Raw genomic sequence first — 22310 nt, 5'->3', positions numbered from 1 at the left:
TGAAGTCAATGGCACAACACCTTAGTTAAGGGAGGTGTTTCAATCCTGTGTGTGTTTCTTGTGAGTGTCTTTCTTACTCTTGTATTTTGGTCCTTGTGAAGGTGCTCTGCAGGAGAGTCTGTCCTCTCACAGTTACACTTCCTGTCCTGATATAAACTTTCTCGGTTTTACCCACATCGTTAAAAACTCAGTGCTAAGCGTGTAGGTCATCAACTCTTCAGAATTCTACTAAACGCTGGTTGCGTTTCTCGGTTTTCATCACGGCGATGCAAAAGGAAACGGCTGTGTCATGATTCGATGAGTATTTTCTTTCTGGGAAAAAAAGTTAGTGAAGAAAGTGCCATACTGAGAGGTTTCAGGTGAACGCGTATTAAATTGACTGTGAGTGATCTTTTCGGCTTATTATACTCTGCAGGCAGAACAGACAGACACAAACTAGTGCAAATCAAAAACAGTGTCAAACTTGTAAACAAAAATATAATCAGACAAACATCATGTCCAAGGTTGAAGCCTAGGAGTTAGTGCGTGCATCCCAATGTACAGAGGCTAAAGTCCTCAAAGCGGACGGCCCGGGTCCAAATCTGACCTGTGGCTCATTTACCACATGTCATTCCCCACTCTCTCTCTCTGCCTGATTTCTGACTCTATCCATTGACCTTTTATTCTAATAATAAAGACATCAAAAATTAAACCTTGAAAAAAGAATATCACAACTTCTGTGAATGCAGAATTTCCACCATTCAGTTCAAAATTCAGACGATATATATTTGCATGATTTATTCACATGACAGCTTTCAAAATGTTGGTTGAGTGAAAATGTTTTGACTTATGAATTTGAAGCAGTTTAAGTGTGAGAGGACAAACGCTGTATGGTTGCATGGTGACATCTGAAAATAGAAAATCTAAATCTGTTTTTTAGGTTAGCGTAACACATAGGTATACTACGTGATCTCTCATCAGTAAGTTTCACAAATAACAACCTTCATGTGGTCAAATAATGCAGCTGCAGCGACTCAACTGTTACATACTCACCTCAAGTCACTGATCTGCAACAACAAAAAAGTAAAAATGAGAAGCATATTTTCATTCTGGTCATCAAGGTAAATAGTGTGGTGCTGGAATTAGATCAAGAAACACAAATGTAATGTGTGTATTTATTTTTATAAACTAAATGAGACAATGTTGGTTGTTTTTTTTAAACATTATTTATATTTCAAGTTATGCCTCTGTACCAACGATAGTCAAATAGCACTCGGCCACAAGTGCTCACTTTGCAAAAAGCTTAATTATGAAACCGGCTCTCCAATAATCCAACTGATGGTGTCGATAATAAAAACATCTCTCTAGTTTTATCTTTATGTCTCAAGGAGAAAAGGGCAACCGAACTAATCAGTAGTTTCAAATCAAGTTTCTCATTTCAGTCATGAAAATGTTCTGCGTCACAGAAAGAGAAGGGGCGATAAAAGCTGATTGCATTATTTTTATTTGGTAAATATGACTTGTACAATTACAGTAACAGCAGTATCTCTTGATCCAAGCTGTAGTGTGGTAAGTGGCATGTCATAGACTGTTGTTGAGCACTGATAACTGATAACTGCAAACCCATGAAATCTTTTACAATTTTGAGCACAGTTTCCAGACTGGCATGGGCCTGCATGGGCCACGTGGACATGGCCGAGGCTATTCCGCAGATAAAACTGTTGACTGAAAGGACTATTTACATAGATATAGGTAGTGACAAAAGATGTGTAGGATAAATTGAACTACCAACATTTTTAATGTATTTTACTGTTTCTTCTGGTGCTAAGAAGAAGCATGTGTGTCAGCATACATTCACTTACTTTATGTGGCCGAGCTTTGCCTGAATCAGTCTCCATTCTTTTTCTTCATGTTGTTTTCCGACCAAGTACATGAAAAACTAGACAAACTAGACCTTAGCTGCTCTGTAATGGGGACGCCGCGTGGCTTCTTCTTTGGTGACTTGTTGTATCACTGCATGGGAACAAGATTTGGTGACTCTGCTAAAAAAATTGTAATTGTAACAATTGTAATTGTGGGCATGCTGGTAAACAGCTGTTAGCATTAGAAGTCACACTCATACGCTATCCTGCCTCTTAAGTGTTATGTCATCTAGGAATAGGGCATCTCTAAAGAACTTCTGCCTCAAAGGTATCTAACCCTATAACCCTCAAAGGTATCTCCACTTTTTAGCAAGATTTTTGCAAAACGAGTGAACTTCTTCTTGAGTGAGGCTTTGTATGAAAAGCTTCCAAAGAGACATAACTGTCACATTTTGGCAAAATGGAAAACATACTTTAACAAAAGCACAGGTGAAGAGAAGTCCTTAAGTCAGATATAAAGCTAAATGTTTGCTAGGGTAAGCTAATGGGCCCTGAGACCAAAGCACTAAATCCAATGAGTGTATGACCAAGCTATGGTTCATTTTATTATTCATGACTTTGCTTTTTTAAATTATTTTTAGCCATCACGCTAATGAACTTTTTGACTTTTGTGGACTTTGTGTTAGATCTGTTCATTGAAGATTGAATTTGTAAAAGGAGAAAAGTGATGCTTGTTGTTTCAGAGGCGACAAAACGAGAAGATTAAAGCTGTGCGACCTCTCAAAAAGCAAAGTTAATGAAGTTACTGAAAGGTTGAAGATGTTTCATTGCTGATTCATTGTTTTTTTATCATCATGCAGCACTCTGGATATCACCTCATATTCAGACGTAGTTTTCAAATGTGCGTGATAAATCTGCCTTAGGATTCTGGAGAAAAAACAAAAGTGGCGTGCCAGTGAAACCGAGAAAACCCCTGTGATGCCTTTGCCAGCGCACAGGAAGCGACTGTGAATGCATACAACTCTGTTATATATATTACCAGTTGTCATGTATTGTGGCAAACTGCTGTCACTTCTGCCGCTCTGAGCTGTGCGACATATGAGTTTAGTTCTGAGACATTTGTCACCACTTCCTGTGTACTCGCTCGCTGTGATTTATTTCATGCACTGATAGACAACTGTTCAGCATTTGCATCATATCTGAACCTATCAACAGCTCTCTCATGACACCTAAGATAGAAAACAGACACTTGTGAATCCACACGTATTCAGCACACAAAAGCAAACGAGACAGACTCTTAAGTAGCTTTTCAAACGTTTACGGGAATAAAGAGGAGGGTCTGAATTTTTATGCCCTTACTCCCATGCAGCGTCTTTTCTCGTGTTATGAAAGCAGAAATAAAACGTTTGACAGAATCTTGTCTTGTAGAGTTTATTTTAAAGGACGTATTTTGTCATGCCTTCCTCTCCCACCAGCCCGCCCCCTTTCATTTTTGCACCAATAGGGAGAAAGGTACAACATGCATACGACCCCTGCATGTGATTCAAAAACCAACACGAGTTAAAGTCAGGACAGACTGTGGCTTGAAGAGTTTCACTGCAAACAACAGGAGGTTGATGGTTAAATGATTGGTGAACACGCTGTGTCTTACTCAGCCACCGTCTCTTCTACTATGGTTACCAAACAAACAAAGGCAAAAACTATGATGTCTTAAAATAGCTGGGGAGGGGAGGGGGTTTTGAAGCAATGTAATGCCTATTGAAAACAAACTATCACACGACAGCAGGGTGGTTGTCCACATGAAAAGCAAGAAATAAGAACTGTGATGATGACAAATAGCATGCTCCTCACATTCATGGGTTCATTTTTTTTTTTTGGGGGGGGGGGGGGGTCCCTGATGAGTGATTAGTTTAAATAACAAGGAAGCGTCTTAACAGTCTTATGTTGTAAAGAATGACTAAAGATACTGTCACATTAGGCCTGGTTTTCACCTTTAAGAAAAAGCTAAAGACCCAGCTCTTTCATGAACTATACGCTCTTAATGATTTACATGATGATGACGATGATGATGGTTTTTGATTGATAATGACAAATGACATTACTAAGGTTGGTTTTGATGCTGATGAAAACTCTCATAAACAGCTGTCGATGCTGTGCTTTGCCTTTGTGTCTGATCAGACTTAAAGCTGTCTGTACAAAACTGTATTTGGGTGTCACATTGTTGTGTTACTATTCCTTTAATTCTGTGTTTTGTTAGTGCTTAGAGTTCATTGGTCCAGGAGCAATCTATCATAGCAGTCTCATATAATATTTTATTCAGCACTAGATCCTCCCTCTTTTATATTTGCTTCTCAGTAAAGTTTTTCTTTTCTGGCCTCTCTCCAGGACCAAGTTAGAAGAAACGACTGGTTAGAAGTTTCCAGAGAGTCATTGTTTGAATACATTTGGTTCCTTTGTGCAAGTTTCCCTGACAAGAAAACCACACACATACCTTTGCCTAATGATGCCTCCTCCTGTCCTGGGCAAGTTTCTGCAATAAAGAGTTTAAATGTACTGTTCCTGACTACTGTGTCCTGACCAACGCCCCACAGAGATACTCAGACTTACCTTAACCAGCTTCCTAAAAAAATCCTGTTTGTAAAAAAACAAAACTGTTTGTACTTATTGACGTTGTTTCTTACTTTCTAGATCCTTGCTTGTGTTGTGATGTATGTTGCTTTGCATATAAGCGTCTGCTAAGTGAACTGTAGAATTGTACTGTAGAGAAAATATATGCAGGCTCTGGCACTCTCAAATGTTTGAAGCATCCTTGTTGCATGCATGCAAGAAGTCCAGTAGCAGCATTGAAAATGTATCTAGAAGTGGAAGCCTTGCGCTTATTAATTATTCTCTTTGTGCTGAACACACTGTTGGTTGTGATGATTGAGGTATCAGAGGCATCCTTTGGGCTCACACACTAAAACTTGCACCATGTAAACATCATCTCTAGCCCATCAGGCAGACAGGACAAGAATAACATTTGTCAAAAAGAGAGAGTATTTAAAAAGTAAAATCAAAGCGTGGTCAATACATGAAGCAATACTACGGTTTCAGCAGCCGACTTCTTCTGAGTCCACTTCCTTAGTTGTTGTTACCCATAACTATGCTGTAGAAGCCTACCATAATAGCCACAGAGGTTTTACATTCCCATGTTATTTAAGCACACAGCCTTACATCATTTGAAGAGACGTTCATTTCTTCTGATCTGTATATATTGATGAATGGCGCCCCCTTGTTGAACCTGTCAGTTCCATACACAGGGATGTTTAATCACTTGAATCTATCATAATTCATCCACCTTCCTGTTGCCAATGACAGCATGCAGTGAGGCGCACGACAACCTGGACATGTTAAACGCCCTTCTTGGTGAATATAGCATTTTAGAAGAGGCCAGAGCAGGGGCGCAGATGGCCTAGTGGTTAGGTCGTGCCCCATGTACGGAGGCTACAGTATAGTCCTCCAAGCAGCACTCTGGGTTCAAGTCCGGCCTGTGTCTCCTTCCACTCTCTCTGCCTGATTTCCTACTCTATCCACTACACATTTTAAATTATCTGTTTACGTTTCACTTAATTTAATATGATGGATGAAAAACAATTTTGGGGTATAAACTCACTAAAAATGACCACACGTGAACTTGGTAACAGCTTTTTATTACCCCATACTTAGCACGATACACACAAACACACATCTAGTGTAGTGTAATATAGGGTCGATGTATCATACTCTACAAGAGCATTAACTCATGAACATCATGTATATCTTCTTTTTTTTAATTCCCCCCTTACACTCCTTCAGCCACACGATACGAAAAAGTACACAGTTAAAGATTTTACACAAAAATATTCTATGCCCTTTGTTAAGGGAAGTAAAGGAAATCAATCTAGATCACTATCCATGTCAGAGCGGAACAAACATTAAACGCAAGAAACCCGGTTAAAAAGAAGATGATCAGACTTTCACAGAATGCCAGATCATTAGAAATGTTTCTGTTGGAAATCCTTTTAAGTGTTAATTAAAAGCAAGTCTGACTTCAAAGGGTCAAAAACATAATGTTACATTTTTTACTGTTATCCAACAAAAAGCTTTTGGTTTTGCTTGGGTCTGACGTGATGATGCTTTAAATCTGACTTCAAGGGGAGCTTCTAAATTAAGACTAAACAGCAAAAGTATAAATAATTAGCAGGTGCTAAAAAGCTAAATATCACCTCTAACCATCTGCTGGATAAGACTGCAAAGCTTTAGGCAGACAGTAAGTTTCTGTCCAATTCAGCACATGGACAAGGCCTCTTCAAACAGGGACGTGATAGTATTTTGCATAGAGCACCGAGGGAAGTCTAGCTACTGTAAGTGAGCTCCAAATTGAGACGTAGAAAAAAAAAAAAGCAGCGCTATCGTTTATCACTGCTTCATTTTGTGTGTTCAGTTGTGTTTACTGCCAACATTCCCCTTTTCCCGCTCTTTACTAATGCCAAAAACTACTGAAGAAGCCAGATAAAACATGAATAAACAGCTCCCCGTGGAAGTGCTTTTTTTCTGTCTCTCGTCTCTCAGCAGTGGAGCCGATGGTTTCAAGTCCAAACCACAGTCGTAAATTTTGCGCCCGTCTTAGCCTCTGGACACCTGTTTCAGCAGCTGTTTCGGGCAAAACTCATTCATTGGGCTCATATCTGAAAAAGAGCAATGCAAGTTTCACAAACCTGAAATATGGGACCATTTCTTAGAAGAAAGAAAGCCAATTTTACAAATTAGAAGAAACAGAACAGGACAGAAGCTGTGGAACCTTCAGGTTTTTATGCCTTCGGTTACATTACTCCCAAATATTTCAGTTGCATACAAAAGTTTTCTGGACTTTCAAACTTAAAGTTGGAGGGGGATGTGATATTAAAAGCACAGTTTTTATCTCCAATGAAAAATACTCACCTCTGCAATCGTTTTCTAATTTCTTTGATCTGCTCATTCTTCTTGGTAAGGATCTCTTTCATGTTTCGGTAGGCTGCAGTTTGCTGAAACTTCTTGTCCAACTCCTGCACACAGTACACACACACACAGATAAACACATAGAAATAACAACACAGAAGCTTGACGCATCAATATCAACTCTCCAAAGTACATAATATGACATGTGCTGGGTGTAAACTCCAGATGTTTGATGCTGTCTGTTGCAGGTAAAGAATACAATGGTGCACCTTCTCTGCCAGGGCCAGCTGCTCCTGCACTCGCAGAAGCTCGTGTTTGGCAGAGATCAGGTTTTCCTGCAGATCCTTCTGGGACATCGCATTGGCACTGAGAGACCTTTCATAGTCCTCCCTTAGAGCTGCCACTGTGTCCTCCAGACAGTTGATCTCCTGGGATTGGGTGGCCAGCTTCAAGGGGAAAGAAGCAACACACACGTTCAGTTGTAGTGAAGGGAAAAACTATCGCTACTTAACTTTTATCCTACAGAATCTATACCCTACTACTATAAGCAGAGACAGGAATATGCAGAACTGTGATCAACTACATACCGTTCATAGTCCAAGTTGGCAAATACAACCGAATGACAGTAAATGTTGAGATGCAATAATGAAAAAAGGAGGCAAATTCAAAATGTTATGAAATTAGAAAATGTGAGTAGCACGACACACAGTACCTGCTGTTCACCTTGGACCTTCTGAAGGTCTTTCAGAGCTCTCTCTGCCCTGGTTCGCTCATCTAGTGCACTCATTGCCTAAGAAAAATCAATCAGAGTAGGGAGTTAACACCGTTAACCAGATGGTTTTTTTTGTGTTGACAAGAATTGCCGATTGGGATACCTGTGATTCTAAAGTCCGCAGCCTGGCTTTAAGTTTGTCATTTTCCTCTTGTAGTCTTGTAATCTCCTACAGAAAGATTTGAAGGACTGTATGAATATATATATATATGTATGAAGGCACAACTTTTGACACTCAATCTGAGAAGTGTGTCTTTACCTTGTTAAGAAGTTCAGAAACACCACCTTCATTCAGTGGTGCTAGCTTGGGTTTGCTTGTTTCCTGGTTTATCTGCGGGGAAAGATGAACATAACTGAAACATGACGAAAGATGATTTCCTAAGTATAGTCTAAAAAAATGCTGGCTATACCTAGCTAACTCTGTACTGTACATGACATCTAACGGTTAAAATAAAACCCAGCATTTGTATCTATCTAGTACTGCTATTCTTAGAAATCAGAGGGTAACTAGTGTAAACTTTCTCAGAAGGATGGAGAAGCAAAACCCATTATAGAGTGAAGTGTTGCATTACAAAGTCAACTTGTTTTTCTTTCAGCAGACATTGTATCGCCACGTTTCAACCTCAGTGAAGTGTGAATTCTGCACCACACAGCTAGGTGTGAAGGACAGGCAGCCTGTTATTTAAAACGACTTTAAGTACACAGGACTGCTGTCTAGTGACTGAATCCCATGAGGGTGCAGATATCCTTTGAACAGATGACCAATGGCAGCTCATTGATGGTGAAGTCTGAAGTTGTACATGTCATAGAGCTGCACATTATACTCACCTTATCAGTGGTTTTAAAGTCAGTCTTCTCAAATTCTGCCACTTGTTCTAACAGCTCCCTTTAAGGGAAGAAAGGAGGAAAGAATAGGAGAAACAATAGACCAAAAACAAGCTTTAAATCCTATTAAATGTCACAAATTGTTAGAATATATGAAACGTTGTCTGTAATGTACTAAGTATACAAGCAGCACCAATCGGGGGCAAACAGATCTAATCATCTTTTCTATCCCTCAAAAAACATCAACACTGTTGTTTTTTTACCACTTAATTTAACTGCTATTTGTCGGTTACGTCTCTTTGACATGGAAAACAAACACCCTAATTCTTGAAGGGAGTTTAGCACTATAACATATGCCTGTGGTGAAAACAATAGCTCTCTAAAAAGCTTAAATGTGGTTTGTAGAAGGCTGCAGAACACACGTAGCCCTTCACAAGGGGCGTATTCCTTGTTTTAAACACCATGTCAGTCACGTAGAAGCCTACACAAATAAGAGCTTTAAATATCCACCCACCACGTGCATATCACAAACACAGGAACATTTCCAAAACATGTTCAGAGTTAAGAAGGTGAAGGGTTACAAGGTCAGAAGTTAGATGAAGTTCACCTGAGTATGATACACCTTAACCAGTGGAGTTTTGAAAATGATCACACTGGGGGGCTGCAATAGTTTAACACATTGAGCACTGTCAGCTGCCGAAGTGTGGAGTTTATGACCTTTTACTCCAGTACTGAAGATCAGATAAATGGAAGATAGTGAACGTGGCAAAGCCTTTCTTCCTCCTCTCTGTTACTAGCAAGAGGAACAGGATGGCATATGCTCACAGCTGTAGTTTGACGTGCATACCTCAACATCAAAACCAACATTTTTAACAACTTCCATTCATTTTGGTTCATTTCAGAACAGATTCTTTACGATGCAAAACTCTGATTTATTTTGAATCGATATAACACGTTATTATTTAGATATGTCTATATTTCAGATATAAAAAGGCCTCATATTATCTTGACTGTTGAACAGTCTGACAACAATCACATTCTGCTTATCTTAATCTGCAGTACCACATGCACAAGGCTGCATTGCTCTGTGTGCAGTGGAATATGAAAAAACAACACACTCTATGTGTCTCTTGGCCTCCATCCACAGGTCATTCTGTTTTACTGTATAGATTACATGTTGTTACATTTGACCACAAGTTTTGCACTACTACCCGCTTTAAAAGTGTGCACTCATCAGAAATGAAGTTAAGTAATCTTCGATAGTAGAGGCAAATTCTATGAAAGATATATAACATTTGATGAAGAATACTTTTACAATTATTGTTAAAGAAATACTGCACATTTATTTTGTTGGCCAAGGGTAAGGTTGTACAATTTAGATTAATAAGACAAGTATTAATCTTAATTAAACATAAGATAAGTAATGTTTTCATTTAGACCTTGTGGTCATACAAAGTACACAAAGTTGAACTTTTAGTTTAAAAAGCGTTGAGATATCCACACCTGAGACATAATTTAGTTTCAATTACCAAAAGGCTAAAAGATCCTAAAAATATATATATTTCAAAAGCAATTTTTTATTGAAAAATAAGTCCACCAGACATAACGGTACATCAAAAATGTAAAGCAATTGGTTGTGAGGTCTGCAAACTATACATGGAGAACATGGGCGTTGTGGGTAGAGTGGCACATATTATTTTTTAATGCTATAGTGATTCATTCGACACACAACTGAACCACATTGTATTGGGCCATACGAATGTGACTTAGGTGAACTGACCTTAAAAGAAAGCGAGAGGCAACAGATGTTGTGGTTTTAGGCCAACTGAATATCACAGCAGAGGGGAAACCATTTTCATAGAATGGAAGGAAGTTCAGATAGTGTATGCACGCTTTCCAATGACCTTTTTACCAAACATACTTTAAACCTGCAAGAGATCTAATCCTAAAGAGAAGTAAGAAGGAAGTGGTTCAAAGTGGCGCACCTCTTTTCATGCGAGTGGGGGTGTATTGTTTGGTTAGAGGCCTAGCCCTCCTCTGACTTCAGTGTAAATCTCTGTTTGACCCTGGACTGTCATCTTGCTCATCAGTCATTTAAACTTGAAAATGTTCTAACGATTATATATATTTATTAGCCCCCATATTTCTTTTTATCTTTGTTTTGAATGCAATATCTATATTTTGTGAAACAAGAACAATATACACATAAAGGGATAAATATCACTTGACTTTCAGGACGTTGGAGGCGCTGCATAATCGTTAATATCTGAGTAAGAACATTTTGTACTTCTGGTGGAGCAAAGAAGACCAGATCCCCTGAAGTCAAAGGTTTTCTTTGCATTTTAAGTCTGTTCACTCAACAACTAACAGAAAGCCTAATTCTGCTCACCTGTTCTCCAGCTCCGAGATGTCGCTCTGCAATCGAAGGTAGAACTTCTCAGCCTGTGAGAAGAGCTGCCTGAGCAGCAACACATTAGTGTGCGCTGTATTGATGAGCTCCATCTCTACCTCCCCTCGCACCACCGCCTGCAGCCCGTCCAGCATCTCCCTCACCTCGTCCACTGTGAAGGTTTCCTCCACCAGCCTTTAGAAACATTAGTGCAAATGCATATTTATCCTCCCTCCCTGAATGATAAAAGTTAAACACAAATATTGATGCCAACAACTCAAGAATGACCAGTCACCTGCTATCTTTGAGTTCTTCAAAGCATGAGTCAATGGTCTTCAGTCTCAGGAGCCTCTTTGAACGAGCAAACCGCATGTAATTGATGGCTTCATTCTGATGGTGTTCATTAAACCCAAATTCAGCCTGCATGAAGACAACAAAAATAGAATAAAAAAAGTTAAAAGACAGTCATTAAAGATGAAGAAAGAGAGAGACAATGAGGCTGTAATGAAAAGCACAACTAGCTTATAAGCTAGAGAAGGATTTCCCCAGCTAATATGTGACAGGGCCTATTCACATGAGGTGGCCCGGTACGTGATATCTGTGGGGTTGCTTTCTATCTGTTTACTCGTCATGCTTAAAAAACAATAACATCTAGACTTGTACGGGCCAAAATGTGGTCCAGCTAGCCCTCAACAGCAAAATAAATTACTTACCATGGTGGCTCTGCAGCTAACGTTAATGTTACTAAGTTTGCTAGCTTGTAGACTGAGCTGATCCAAAAAGAAGAAAAATGGGTGTTTCTGCCTCTTATTCAGGCCACGTAGCGAACTGAATTGAAGCTTAAGTCGCTTAAGGAGTCGAATGTCCTAGTGAACTGTTTTATACTTGAAGTTAAATCCAGTACGCTAGACGGGGGGGTTATTTCATAGCTAAAAGATTATCTGGCAGATTGGCTAGCTCTCCAGCTAATGTTTGCCTTGAGAATGCCTTGGTTACGGAGAATAGCGTCATCACCTTGGTTACGAGAGGTGCGTTCAGCGGCGCTACGTAAACGCCTGAACAAAAAAAAAGTGGTCCGTACACCATCGCTAACATCCTGTATAAGACAACACATAATGAATGTATTTGCTACCCTGAAGTTATATTTTACAACTGTTGTACAATGCGATGTTTTTCACAAAGTATAAAGAGGTATAATTAAAAAAACACACTGTGAATATCCATTCATAAAGCAACATCGCTATTTTCAAGTAGGCTGTAAAACAAAAACATTTTGTTTAATCATATCCGTCTCTTAAAAAAAAAAATCAACAAAATATATTTTAAATCAAAATGTAAAAATATGATGTAAAATCATCATCATAAAAAAAACGCACAACAAGTCTTACTATTTTTTATTTTCATGATTTCAGTTTGGCTTCTGGACCATATAACAGGTTATACCTGTGTTGAATATAAATATTACAGTCTTGAGTTATGTAGGCTGTGTTGATATAAATATGCAGGATGAAGGTTAATGTGTACCATATGGCGGTAGATGGCAGTATAGAGTTAGAAAAGAAAAATTAGAACACTTGCTGCAGGATGTAGGGCCATTTGGCATAATTTACTCTGCACTGTCTTGTACTAGGCCTACTGAACATACACATAGCCTATATGTTTCAACCTTGTTACTTACAGAAAGCCTACTTCTTAAAATGTTTACATCTTTGTATGTAGCCTATTTAGTAGATTTGCATTATAAAACACATTTCAGGAATAAAATAATCCATGGTAGAAAACCATAACTCTCCATAACCATAAAAGAAGAGATAATCACTGTTTACTTGATTATCTTAAATTTGATTTTTACATTGTACCAGTTTTTGAGATCTGTTGATTTAAATTTAATTCTACTTATTTATTTACCTTGGAAGGCAAAATTATTGGCCCTTCTTTGACTGCATTGTTTAGTCATAAAAAGCCCTTTCCTTTGTGGTTTTGCTGGTTTGCCTTTGTAACACTTTGATATAGGTCTAGTTGATCATTTAGCATTCGCATGACATTCATATCTCAGTGTTTTTTATTTTGGCACATGCAACACTTTCACTCTGCTAAATTGACAACAAAATCCAATGAATTAACTGAGGGGATTCAATTAATGAACTGCTTCTCCATTAAACTCATTTGACTCCATGTGAGCTGAATAAATAATCTGACTTCTACTACTGAAGCTTAAAGGAAATTACAAATCTATGTGAAGGAGTTTCCTGAGAAAAAAAGAGGGAAACTTTTTTTTTCCATCATGTCTCTCTAGCTGTAATTAAATTAGACTAACGGGCGGCGCATGGTTGGTCACCAAATCAGATGCCTTATAACGTGACCAGTTCTGTCTGCCCTGCTCAAGTTCAGTGTGTAACATCAGTCAGTCACAGAGGCAAAGATGTTTCCCCTTTACCTTCAATCCAGGTGAGTCACTTCAACAGGGATATCATGGGTTAAAATCTTTATTTAAAGGGATACAAGTCATTGACAGCTCCTTTCAGAGTTTGTGAGCATACTGTATGTGTTGATGCTTCTGTACAGTGGTCGGTAATGTTGGATACTTTTCTTCATGACTCTTTGGAGATCTTGTGGCAGAAACTTAGATTTTTTTTGCAGCCTGTCTAGACCACCATGGCAAACCAAGAAAAATAGTGAATGTGAGTCAGTAAGAGTATGCATGAGAAAATAATAAAACAGAAAAAAATAAAATAAAAACCCAATCCTTAAATTAAAACTTGATATGCTGGACAGGATTTTACAGAAAAAATACACTTTACAGGTGTCTCTTTAAAGTACAAAGACCCAAATGAATGTAAATGATGAAGATCAGGAAACTTATTTTGAAAATGTAATGTTGTTTTTTTTTAATGACTTTTAATGACTAGTTAAATATACCTGTCTGCAGATGCAAGAGTGTATGTGTAGCTTTAGCCATTTACTTTGTGAGTGTGGTTGTATGTCTTGGTCTACAATCTTCATGTAGGACTGAAGTTGTAATTTTTTTTACTTTAACAGCAGAAGATGGCCTACTGTAAAATAATAAATTGTACCCTGACCAGAGATAGTATTGCTGCATTGATGTCCCTAGGGGGCAGGATAACATTTATAGTTGTATCGTTTTACTCAGCAGGTATACTTGCAAGGCTACCAAAGCTGCAGACAAAATAATGAATGGTTAAATATGCATTTGAGGGTTATCTTCACCTCATCTTTCCTATGTCACTAAAAAAAAAAAATAATGACAGAACTTTAAGCAATTAAGTTGACTTTCTGTTTCATCAGAGCAATTCACTAGGTTATATTATCTAAAAAAAAAAAAAAACAGTAATAACAGACTGAGTTTAAAAATCAGATTATTGCAAATATAACTCTGTATTTTATTATCTGGTGGATGAAAAATATATTGTGATCTATATATTTCATTAAGGACTCTCGTTCCCTATAATTAGTAGCTATAAAATGACGCCAAATGGAAACAGAAGATTCTACTTTTGTGGAGTTAGTCCGCATAAGCCCGAAAGGATAAACTGTTTCGAGGTCAGTTTCGACTGTATGTATGAATACAAACACAGGAAATAGTTATCAAAACCCGATCTCCGGTCAGGTTTCTCCACAAATCCTCGTGCCGACACACCAATCAGCTGACAGCCGCATGACAGGCAGGCCTCGCGCATGCGCAGTGGCACACTTTTTTTGGTATCAGGAATATGGCAGCGTCCTGAGCCCTGTCGGGGGGAATACGCCGTAACTGAGCACCTTCAGCGTCAGACTGGGAATACTGAGCAGCACCGGTTGCATTCAGAAGGAGGGTGGGGGGCTAAGGGACGGCTACGAATAACACCTGATAGCAATTTTACAGGTAAATGCACTCGCTACCAGCTGCCACTTTTCTTCAAGCCGTGCTCTCCATGTTTGCTTGATTGAACCCTGATGCTAACGCGACCAGCTAGTTTAGCCGTTAGCTGATGGCTAACTTAACAGTAGCCAGGCACAACCCCTAATCTGCATATGACAAACAACAAAGATAACAAAGGTGTCTTGGTTGTTTGTTAGTCTGCTGGTGTTGACCATTGGCGTCAACATTGCAGCAACGGAGCTGTCGTGCTTGTTTTTAGCCGGACAGTGAACCGTGTAGGCCCCTCTGCAATGAAGCAGGCTAGTTTGCGTCTCAGACTCAGGTAACGTTTATGCTGCTTGTCATGGATTGTCTTGACAGGTGGGTGTGTGTGTGGGGGGGTCAACACATCCTCAAATGCACCAACGATTTACAATTATCTGTTTTAAAGCTTCGTTTAAATCCTCGTGTGTCTTGTGGCCTGCAGGTTTCCAACATTGTGAAAGCAAGTTGCTCACCAATTCCTTTGCAAAAACAACGTGAGATGTGAAGTTTGCGTCCCTTTTTCTTGGGATTGCTTCATGTAATTGGCTAACATTTGTGGAGGACATTGCAACATCTCTTCAGTGCAGAAAATGCAACAAGAAGAAACCCGCATTTCAGCAGAAGCGTCATGTTTTGGTTAAGTCAGTATTCAGTGTACTGCTTGTGTCTTACTTCACACATTTCCAGTGTGATGGTGGTGGATTCAATATAATTTTAACAGGAGATGCAAAATATGGTTAAGGCTGTAAAATGGCACATGATAGTTTAACCCTTGTACCCTCACATATGCTGAAGCAGTCTTCCCATGTTTATCGTTTTTAAACTATAAAACATATTTTTCTGTGGTGAGTAGATAACAATATCACATCCACGTGTACCCTGTGGCTAGAGTCGACGTGAGTCTGTGCATCCTATGCGATTAACCGCCTTGTTTTAGTTCTTCATGGAGATAATACAATGCTGTTGTCATGCTTCTTGGTTGAAGCACATGCTTACTATCAGCTATCCATTTGTAACGACTGCATTCACATTGACCTGAAGCTGTGTTTGTCAAAGTCTCTAGAAAGTTGTGAGACCTGTCTGGAACAAGTTATTCTGTCAATGGTGTGTGCCTTTCTTTGGGGCTGGTTCTATATATTTACCTGTTTTTCTTTCTTTCTTTTTTTCTAAGCAAAACTCAAATCAAGTGTAACTCGTGATTTACGTTCTATTGATCTGCATACATGCAAGCAGAAATGGTTGGGAGGGGAAATCACATGACCCAATCCTGCGTGGAGTCTGCCTTGCCTTTTTACACCGCTCTCAGTGCACACATCACTGTAATACAATAAAACTGTACTGCCCTCTGCAGCAGCAAAGGGCACACTGTGCATTACTCGCTGCTAACGTCTCCTATTGTGCATTCCATCAGCTCCCTGCCTTGGATTAGATTCATTATGCAGCTCCATGAATGAGCGTTTGAAAGAAGAAGAAAAAAAAAACAGTTGATGCAAAACTTGGCTCTGACTGTTCCTTGGGCCTTTGTTTCTGCAGCACCAATGATGCATCAATGATGGAGATTTACGTTTGTGGCTTATTTTAAAAATCATCATACAGTGTTGTAGAGCCGGAAAGTGGCTTTTTTTTTCAGTTGAATGTGGATTCCTTCATTTAGGTTTTTTTTGTTCCTTGCTTCAGCTGCTCACTGACATGCAGAGGAAGGAAAACAGGAGTCAGATATTTCCAGGATCCTGGCAGAGTGCTGACACAGGTTCCCCTTGTCACAGTGCAGCCGCCAGCAAATTACTGCACTGAGGATGAGAGAGGCGGCTATTCGCTCTATTTTTCTTTATTCTGTTCTGTCTACTGGTTTGTCTTTCGTGCCTCTATCTTTTTTTTTTGTTTAAAACAATCTGTCACTGAGTATTACTCTCCATCTGGCCAAATACGCCAATGCTTTGGGGTTTTTTCTTTTTTTGGGAAAGGAAACTCATCAGATTTAGTTACAAAGACACGTAAACTGGTTAATCTGTTCTCCAGGTTTTGGAGCATCTGTCTTGACAATGGACAAAACAGTTAGTCATAAGCCAAACCCCTTTACATCTTAAAGGATCAATAGGCCACACTGGCTTTGCCCCATACTTTGTTTACAAATGCTCAGCTAGAGCACTGTTGTGTCCTTTTTTGTGTCTGGAAAATCAGACTGAGAATGCTTGTTTTATCTCAGCGATTATTTAAGTATTCCTCTTTTTAAAGATGCTATGGCAGCGTTTTTTCATCCCTGATGGTGTAAACTAAAAAAACAACACTGTATGCTATGATGTAACATGATTGCGGACACTGTTGTATGTCCTGGCTTAGGTTAAACCTTTTGTAAAACATGAAAAATGAATCCAGAAAATGAACGCCACATCATTTTTTTGCATAACATGTAAATACGTAAATTACGCCAGCATCAGACCCGATAGCGATATTTGATCAGATCTGTCTCATCTCAACTGTTTACTGAAGTATATCAATATTTTCTTCACGCATTAAGTTTGAATCTGAGGCATTTCCCATGATGGTTCGGAATCAGAGCATCTCAAGCCTGTGAAAGGGATGCATTAGTGCTACCAGCTGCCATGATGCTGCATGGCTCATATGTGAGTGATGACCGTGAAGAATCAGTCCGTCTTGGAGAGGTGGTCTACGCTCTGCTGTTAAAGAATCACAGTTTACTCAGAATTGGTTTTGTAGTCCAAGGAGAGTCTGGTGGGAGTCTTTCCCTTAAACATGCAAAATACTGAATGACTGTGTGAAGCGTGTGTGGCTGTATATTGGAATGTGTGTTACATAAACTTGTTGTAGTAATGACTTTTAAAGATGCAGTGATGTGCTGACACTGTAGGCCATGGGCTGTCATTCTGTCTCTCTGCCGTGCAACTAAATGAAAGTCTTTGCCTGAAATTTAGCTCAAAGGAAGATGAAATCCTACTGTCTCTTGAAACTTTAGAAGTGAAGGTTTGCTTTGTGATCCTCATCATTAAAACATTTCTTCTGTTTCTTTAGGTCCTGTGAAAAGATGAATGTCGTCAAAGAAAACACAGACCTGGCCTGTTTCTACACCACCAAACACTCCTGGAGGGGAAAGTAAGAGCCACGACTTGTTTGTTTTTTAGGATTTCAAAGCTGTTGGCAATTTAATAATCCTTTTTTTGTGTCACTTTTCTAAGGAAATTTGACCTAATCTTTTCCTTTTGTAACCTTCTTACAAACAGTTTAGAAAACTCGTGAAACCCTGACTCAGTGATTCCATTGTGTTGGTTTCCTCATATTAGCCGGGGATAGGAGCTCTGCAGACCACCCTCAGGAGTCACTCAGCGGTGGTGGTGGCGGCGTTGTTGTTTTCTCTCAAGCTGCACTGTCTTGTAAAACGTAACACTAACAAACAAGTACTGGTAGAACTAGATGTAAGCTTGATGAGGTCTCTAGAGTATTGACATTCATGTATTGTATGAAAACAAAAGCAGGAAAAAAATACTTCACCTGAGGCTACGAATAATCCAGGAAGTTCCTACCTATTTAGCGTCATACAGTATGCAGTTTTATTGTTATAGATTAAACTACTAGTTATACACACTTTATTACATTTTAATTTTCTAGTTTTTTCATTATAATCACTTCATCACGATAGGAATTATATTACAATAAAGCGAGTCTGCAATAACTGATATATTGCAACTAGACAATTGCCTTGTCATGCTTCATCTCGTATCATTTCTTCACTGCCGTCCAACGTTATCCCGATGTCTTCTTCTTCTTTATACTGCTGTCAGCTTCTTCTTAAGCCAATTAACTTCCTTTACCGTTACCCTCATTGCTGTCATAAGCACCGCTGTGAGGGGGCGTGGAGTAGTGGTGACTCAAATTGCCAGAGAAATCTGTTAAGACATTTTTTAAAAATTAAAATATTAATATTTGACATTAGCCATTCGGTTATTTTATCACACGAGTCAGGACGATGATACATGGCTATATCAATATTTTGTCCCATCCCAATTATACACGATATAATGTTAAGCATTTGGTCAAATATAGACTTAAAAGTACATAGGAGTGCATGTAGATGCTTGGTGGCTCTCAGATCTAGTTCCAGTGAATAGTGAGCACGAGGGATCAGGTTACCAATACCTGCTTTCTAAATGTCTTTGTCCCATTAAGGCCGTCTGCCATTGACTTAGGTAACTTAAGCCTGGCTGCAGAGCATTAGCCATCAGCAGAGCTTCATCCTGCTAATGCTTCCTGAAGTGTCCGTCAGAGTCGAGTGTTGATGTATGCGTGTGGTGGACATTAGAGAACGATCCCCCATGCAGACAGAATAACCCGGTGATGCAGAAAAAAAAACCTGCGTTAATGGTTGATCTGATGGGTTAAACATGTTGCCTGAACTGTGTCTGTGAAGCTGCCTCTGACCTGCATTGGACATGGGTCTCACAAGTGGAAATGTATTGTTATTAATATTTAAAGGAATAGGACAGACTCTCCCAAAGGAGGAGAGAAAGACAAAGAAAGACGAGAGAGTGCAGGACTACAGCAAGTGTGCAACCAGGAAATGAAAATTAAACTTTTGTATGCTGGTGTAATGTAATATTGTGGTCTGTCAGCGAAGCATAGGTAGAGTTGGAGACGAGAGTGTATGAGATTAACTTTTGACAGCAGTCTCATAAAAAATGGGCAATTGACAAGATCTGCTACAGCAGCTTTCTGAAAATAGAACATGTCATTAAGAGAGCCCAACAGAAAGAGAGAGAAGTTTTTATCTATCTTCATACCAACATCAGATAGTATAGTTAATCATCTAATTATACCGTTTGTATGGTGTAAATCAATTCTCTCTTAGGTAAGAGAAACATTCAAGATTCATTTATAGTACTAAAGATACATAGATACCTAGTACATACTACATATGCCAAGTTTTGCCAAATTGTTCTACCAACCATGGCCTTTGTGTGGTTCAGGAAGCCATTGAACATTTCAAATCAAGGGAATTATTTGCACATTTTCTACCTAATCATTCATATTCGTCCAAGTTAGTTGTACAGTGTGAACATTGCCTCAAGATCAGGCTGAGGTTCTGTGTGTCTTTTGGTTGCCTTTCCAGAAACCAGCGCCATCACTTGAGCTCACTGATATTTCATTATCAGGGCAACATGCTATTTCGGCTTGGGTTTCCAGTCTCTGCATAGCGTGTTTTGCAAACTAGCTCGGTTGCTCCAGAATCATTGTTGGCCTTTCTTACCTCAGTGATAGGACAGCTGAAGAGACGGGAGATGTGTGAGGGAAAAGGTGGGATAGACATGCGTCAAAGGGCCAAGGAGTCGAACCTGCAGCGATTGGGTCATAACAGAGATGACAAAGAATATCTTTGAACAGGATGCGTTGGGCAATGATACATTTAATTAGTGTTAGTGTTAAGCCTACTACATGGCTGAAGAATTGTGCTGGCCAAAAATGCATCCTGCAGCATGTAGGTCTGCACTAACAACATATGTCCACAGCGAGAGGATTTTGATTAAGTCAATGTTGTCAGTTATGCACAAAGCTCCTAAAAAAGACCTGGACATTTTCCTGGGTGAGCTGCATGTCTGAATGCTAACACCCAAACTTTACCAGGGATTTTTCTCCCAGCCCCCTGGTCAAATTTCTGCATGAAGTCAGATGAGCTGCGAGCACGCTGGTGGGGGTTTTTGGATCATTAGTTATGAAGCTGCTTCAAACTCTTTATATTTTCCAGTATGTTCTGTTCCACTCGTTCGTTGATACTGTGTATATGTCAAAATGCAAAAAAACTGTCATTCTAGTGTCAGACTCTGTTGCTTTGTCTTCAATTTTGGATTTCTGTAGCATCTTTATAACATCACATCTTTCCTCCTGAGACCCCCACCTAGTGACAGACATTTTCAAGAGAAAACAGCTTATAGGCTCAATTAGAAATGCATTGCCTTAATTAGTCTGTCAACACCTTCGGATGGACACGAAACATGTGGCGGATATTCCCTTTAAACAGTAACCGTGCCCAGCTCTTCACTGTGAATACAGAACACGTTCCCCATAGTCAACTTTAATTAGGCTCCTCTGTGATTAGCTTTCCCCTTTAGCTATGTATAAAGAGTACTTGTGCTTTGAATAGTGAGGATGTCAGACAGTATTCAGCATCACTGGAAGTGCCAAGTTCTTCAAGAACTAGTCCAACATGCAGAGAACCTTTAACTCCTAATCTGTGGAATACATTACATATGAATGTATTTAGGTTTCCTTTGATTAAAATGCATGTAGAATATTCAGACCTCAGCGTCAGTAAGTTTGACTCAGGTGCTCAAATGTATTTTTGTCAGTATATGACAGACTGGTCTGGAGATACAGTAAAGTGGAAAATCAGTCATCTCCATGGAGCCATGTTGACGTCTTGTTGATCTGTTGTTTCCCCTTACTTCTGTCTGGTTTCCTTTCCAAGTCTTGTCAACAAATTTGTCTTGATGTTTCAGATTCTTTGGTGACATAATCAAATTTGTAAAAAAAAAAAAATCACTAGTGGTCTGAGAGCGAGCCTGAAACGATGGAAGACGTTAGCTGCTGTGGTGTTTAGTGTTATAACTGCATGTTTCCCATTTTCTCTCTCTCTCTATCTCTCTCTCTCTCTCTCTTTGCTCATAATCAGGTTCAATTCAAGTCTTGTGACTCCCACTCATAGAGGACATTTGATTTGTGTCTGTTTCCTGATGAGGGATGCTTTCATGCTTTCTTAAATGGAATTATTGTAGAGATCACCGTGTCATTATTTAAGGGCGTTGATTTTCAAGCACAGCATATCTCTCCACTTTTTCCCGATCATTAGCATGCAGAGTACATCTTTTGAATCTTTGTTTTAATTTACTATGAAATAAGGAGGCCCATTTTTTTTGACCCATGCTCAAGCTGTTCCTTGTGATAAGCATATCAAGACTTTCAGTCTTTTTAGTTGTTCCCGTCATTGTACATTGTGCTCACATTCAGCGCTCTTTCCACCATTTATTGAATGTATGAAATCGAGTGTGTGTTCAGTTTTGTGTTGGAGATTATTCTGTGTTTTCGTAGCTTTTTATGCAGTCATACAAATCTTCAGCTCTGAGTTTTTTTTTTACTACAGATATATGTTTAAAGGAGAAATGCCGTTGTTAAGAGGGTTTAGTGAGACACAGGAAGTTGCTTAATGTGATGCATTACGAAACCCTGGAAGTGGAAGGAAAAGCTCCAAAGACACATTGTACAGTAAGACTGAACAATGGTAACCGTTTTCTTATGTATAGGGCAAAATGCATGTAGGATTGTACATTGTGCACTCTCCTTATAGATAAAGGTCACATATTATCCTCCTTTCCAACAAGTTTAAATGATTCTCTAAAAAAACATGGTGAAGTGTATTTTGCATAATAAGTGACCTTTAAGTGCGTTACTTGGAGGCGTCTAAAAGGGGACTTGATGCATTTGTGTTAACAGAGTCTTTCTTTCTTGTTGTGTTTCAGAGGATCCTTCCTCATGATCTACTTAATGCTGTTATGCATGTGTGACCAGAATCTGCTTTGATTAATACTCCACAATTAGAGTATTGAATAAAGTACATTC

At 39.1% G+C, this 22310-nt stretch overlaps 2 protein-coding genes across 7 annotated transcripts in view; one reads left to right on the top strand and one right to left on the bottom strand.

Annotated features, from left to right (window-relative positions):
* Window positions 1–5509: 5509 nt before the first annotated feature.
* On the bottom strand, window positions 5510–11756 carry lztfl1 (leucine zipper transcription factor-like 1). Of its 2 annotated transcripts, none has more exons than XM_061064581.1 (10): window positions 11497–11756; window positions 11079–11203; window positions 10784–10978; window positions 8398–8455; window positions 7829–7900; window positions 7673–7738; window positions 7510–7587; window positions 7067–7225; window positions 6801–6904; window positions 5510–6547 (listed from the first exon to the last, which is right to left on the bottom strand). In XM_061064581.1, exons 1-10 carry the CDS (start codon window positions 11497–11499, stop codon window positions 6529–6531), a joined length of 879 nt encoding a protein of 292 aa, XP_060920564.1. In that variant the 5' UTR covers window positions 11500–11756; the 3' UTR covers window positions 5510–6528. The 2 variants fall into 2 exon arrangements, with proteins under 2 accessions (XP_060920564.1, XP_060920563.1); XM_061064580.1 differs by having other exon boundaries at window positions 7067–7243; window positions 11497–11752.
* A 2751-nt stretch (window positions 11757–14507) lies between these two features.
* Window positions 14508–22310, top strand: part of LOC132994582 (dnaJ homolog subfamily C member 13) — a 33093-nt gene continuing 25290 nt past the window's right edge. For 4 of the 5 annotated variants that reach the window (XM_061065030.1, XM_061065028.1, XM_061065027.1 and 1 more), the window contains exons 1-2: window positions 14509–14666; window positions 17718–17798. In XM_061065030.1, coding sequence (XP_060921013.1) covers window positions 17731–17798 — 68 coding nt within the window. In that variant the 5' untranslated portion in view covers window positions 14509–14666; window positions 17718–17730. Of the gene's footprint in view, window positions 14667–17717; window positions 17799–22310 lie in introns of all 5 variants that reach the window. The other variant, XM_061065029.1, reaches the window with a different exon arrangement.

Source organism: Labrus mixtus, chromosome 19 (assembly GCF_963584025.1).
Source record: "Labrus mixtus chromosome 19, fLabMix1.1, whole genome shotgun sequence".
In the NCBI taxonomy this organism is placed as follows: Eukaryota; Metazoa; Chordata; class Actinopteri; order Labriformes; family Labridae; genus Labrus; species Labrus mixtus.
This window is presented reverse-complemented; position numbering and strand designations above follow the sequence as displayed.

Excerpts from the sequence above, each read along its gene's own strand:
- lztfl1 (XM_061064580.1), bottom strand. Across the intron at positions 10,979-11,078 it reads GAAGAACTCAAAGATAGCAG|GCTGGTGGAGGAAACCTTCA; the intron begins GTGACTGGTCAT and ends ATGTTTCTAAAG. Across the intron at positions 7,244-7,509 it reads AGGTCCAAGGTGAACAGCAG|CTGGCCACCCAATCCCAGGA; the intron begins GTACTGTGTGTC and ends TTCCCCTTGAAG.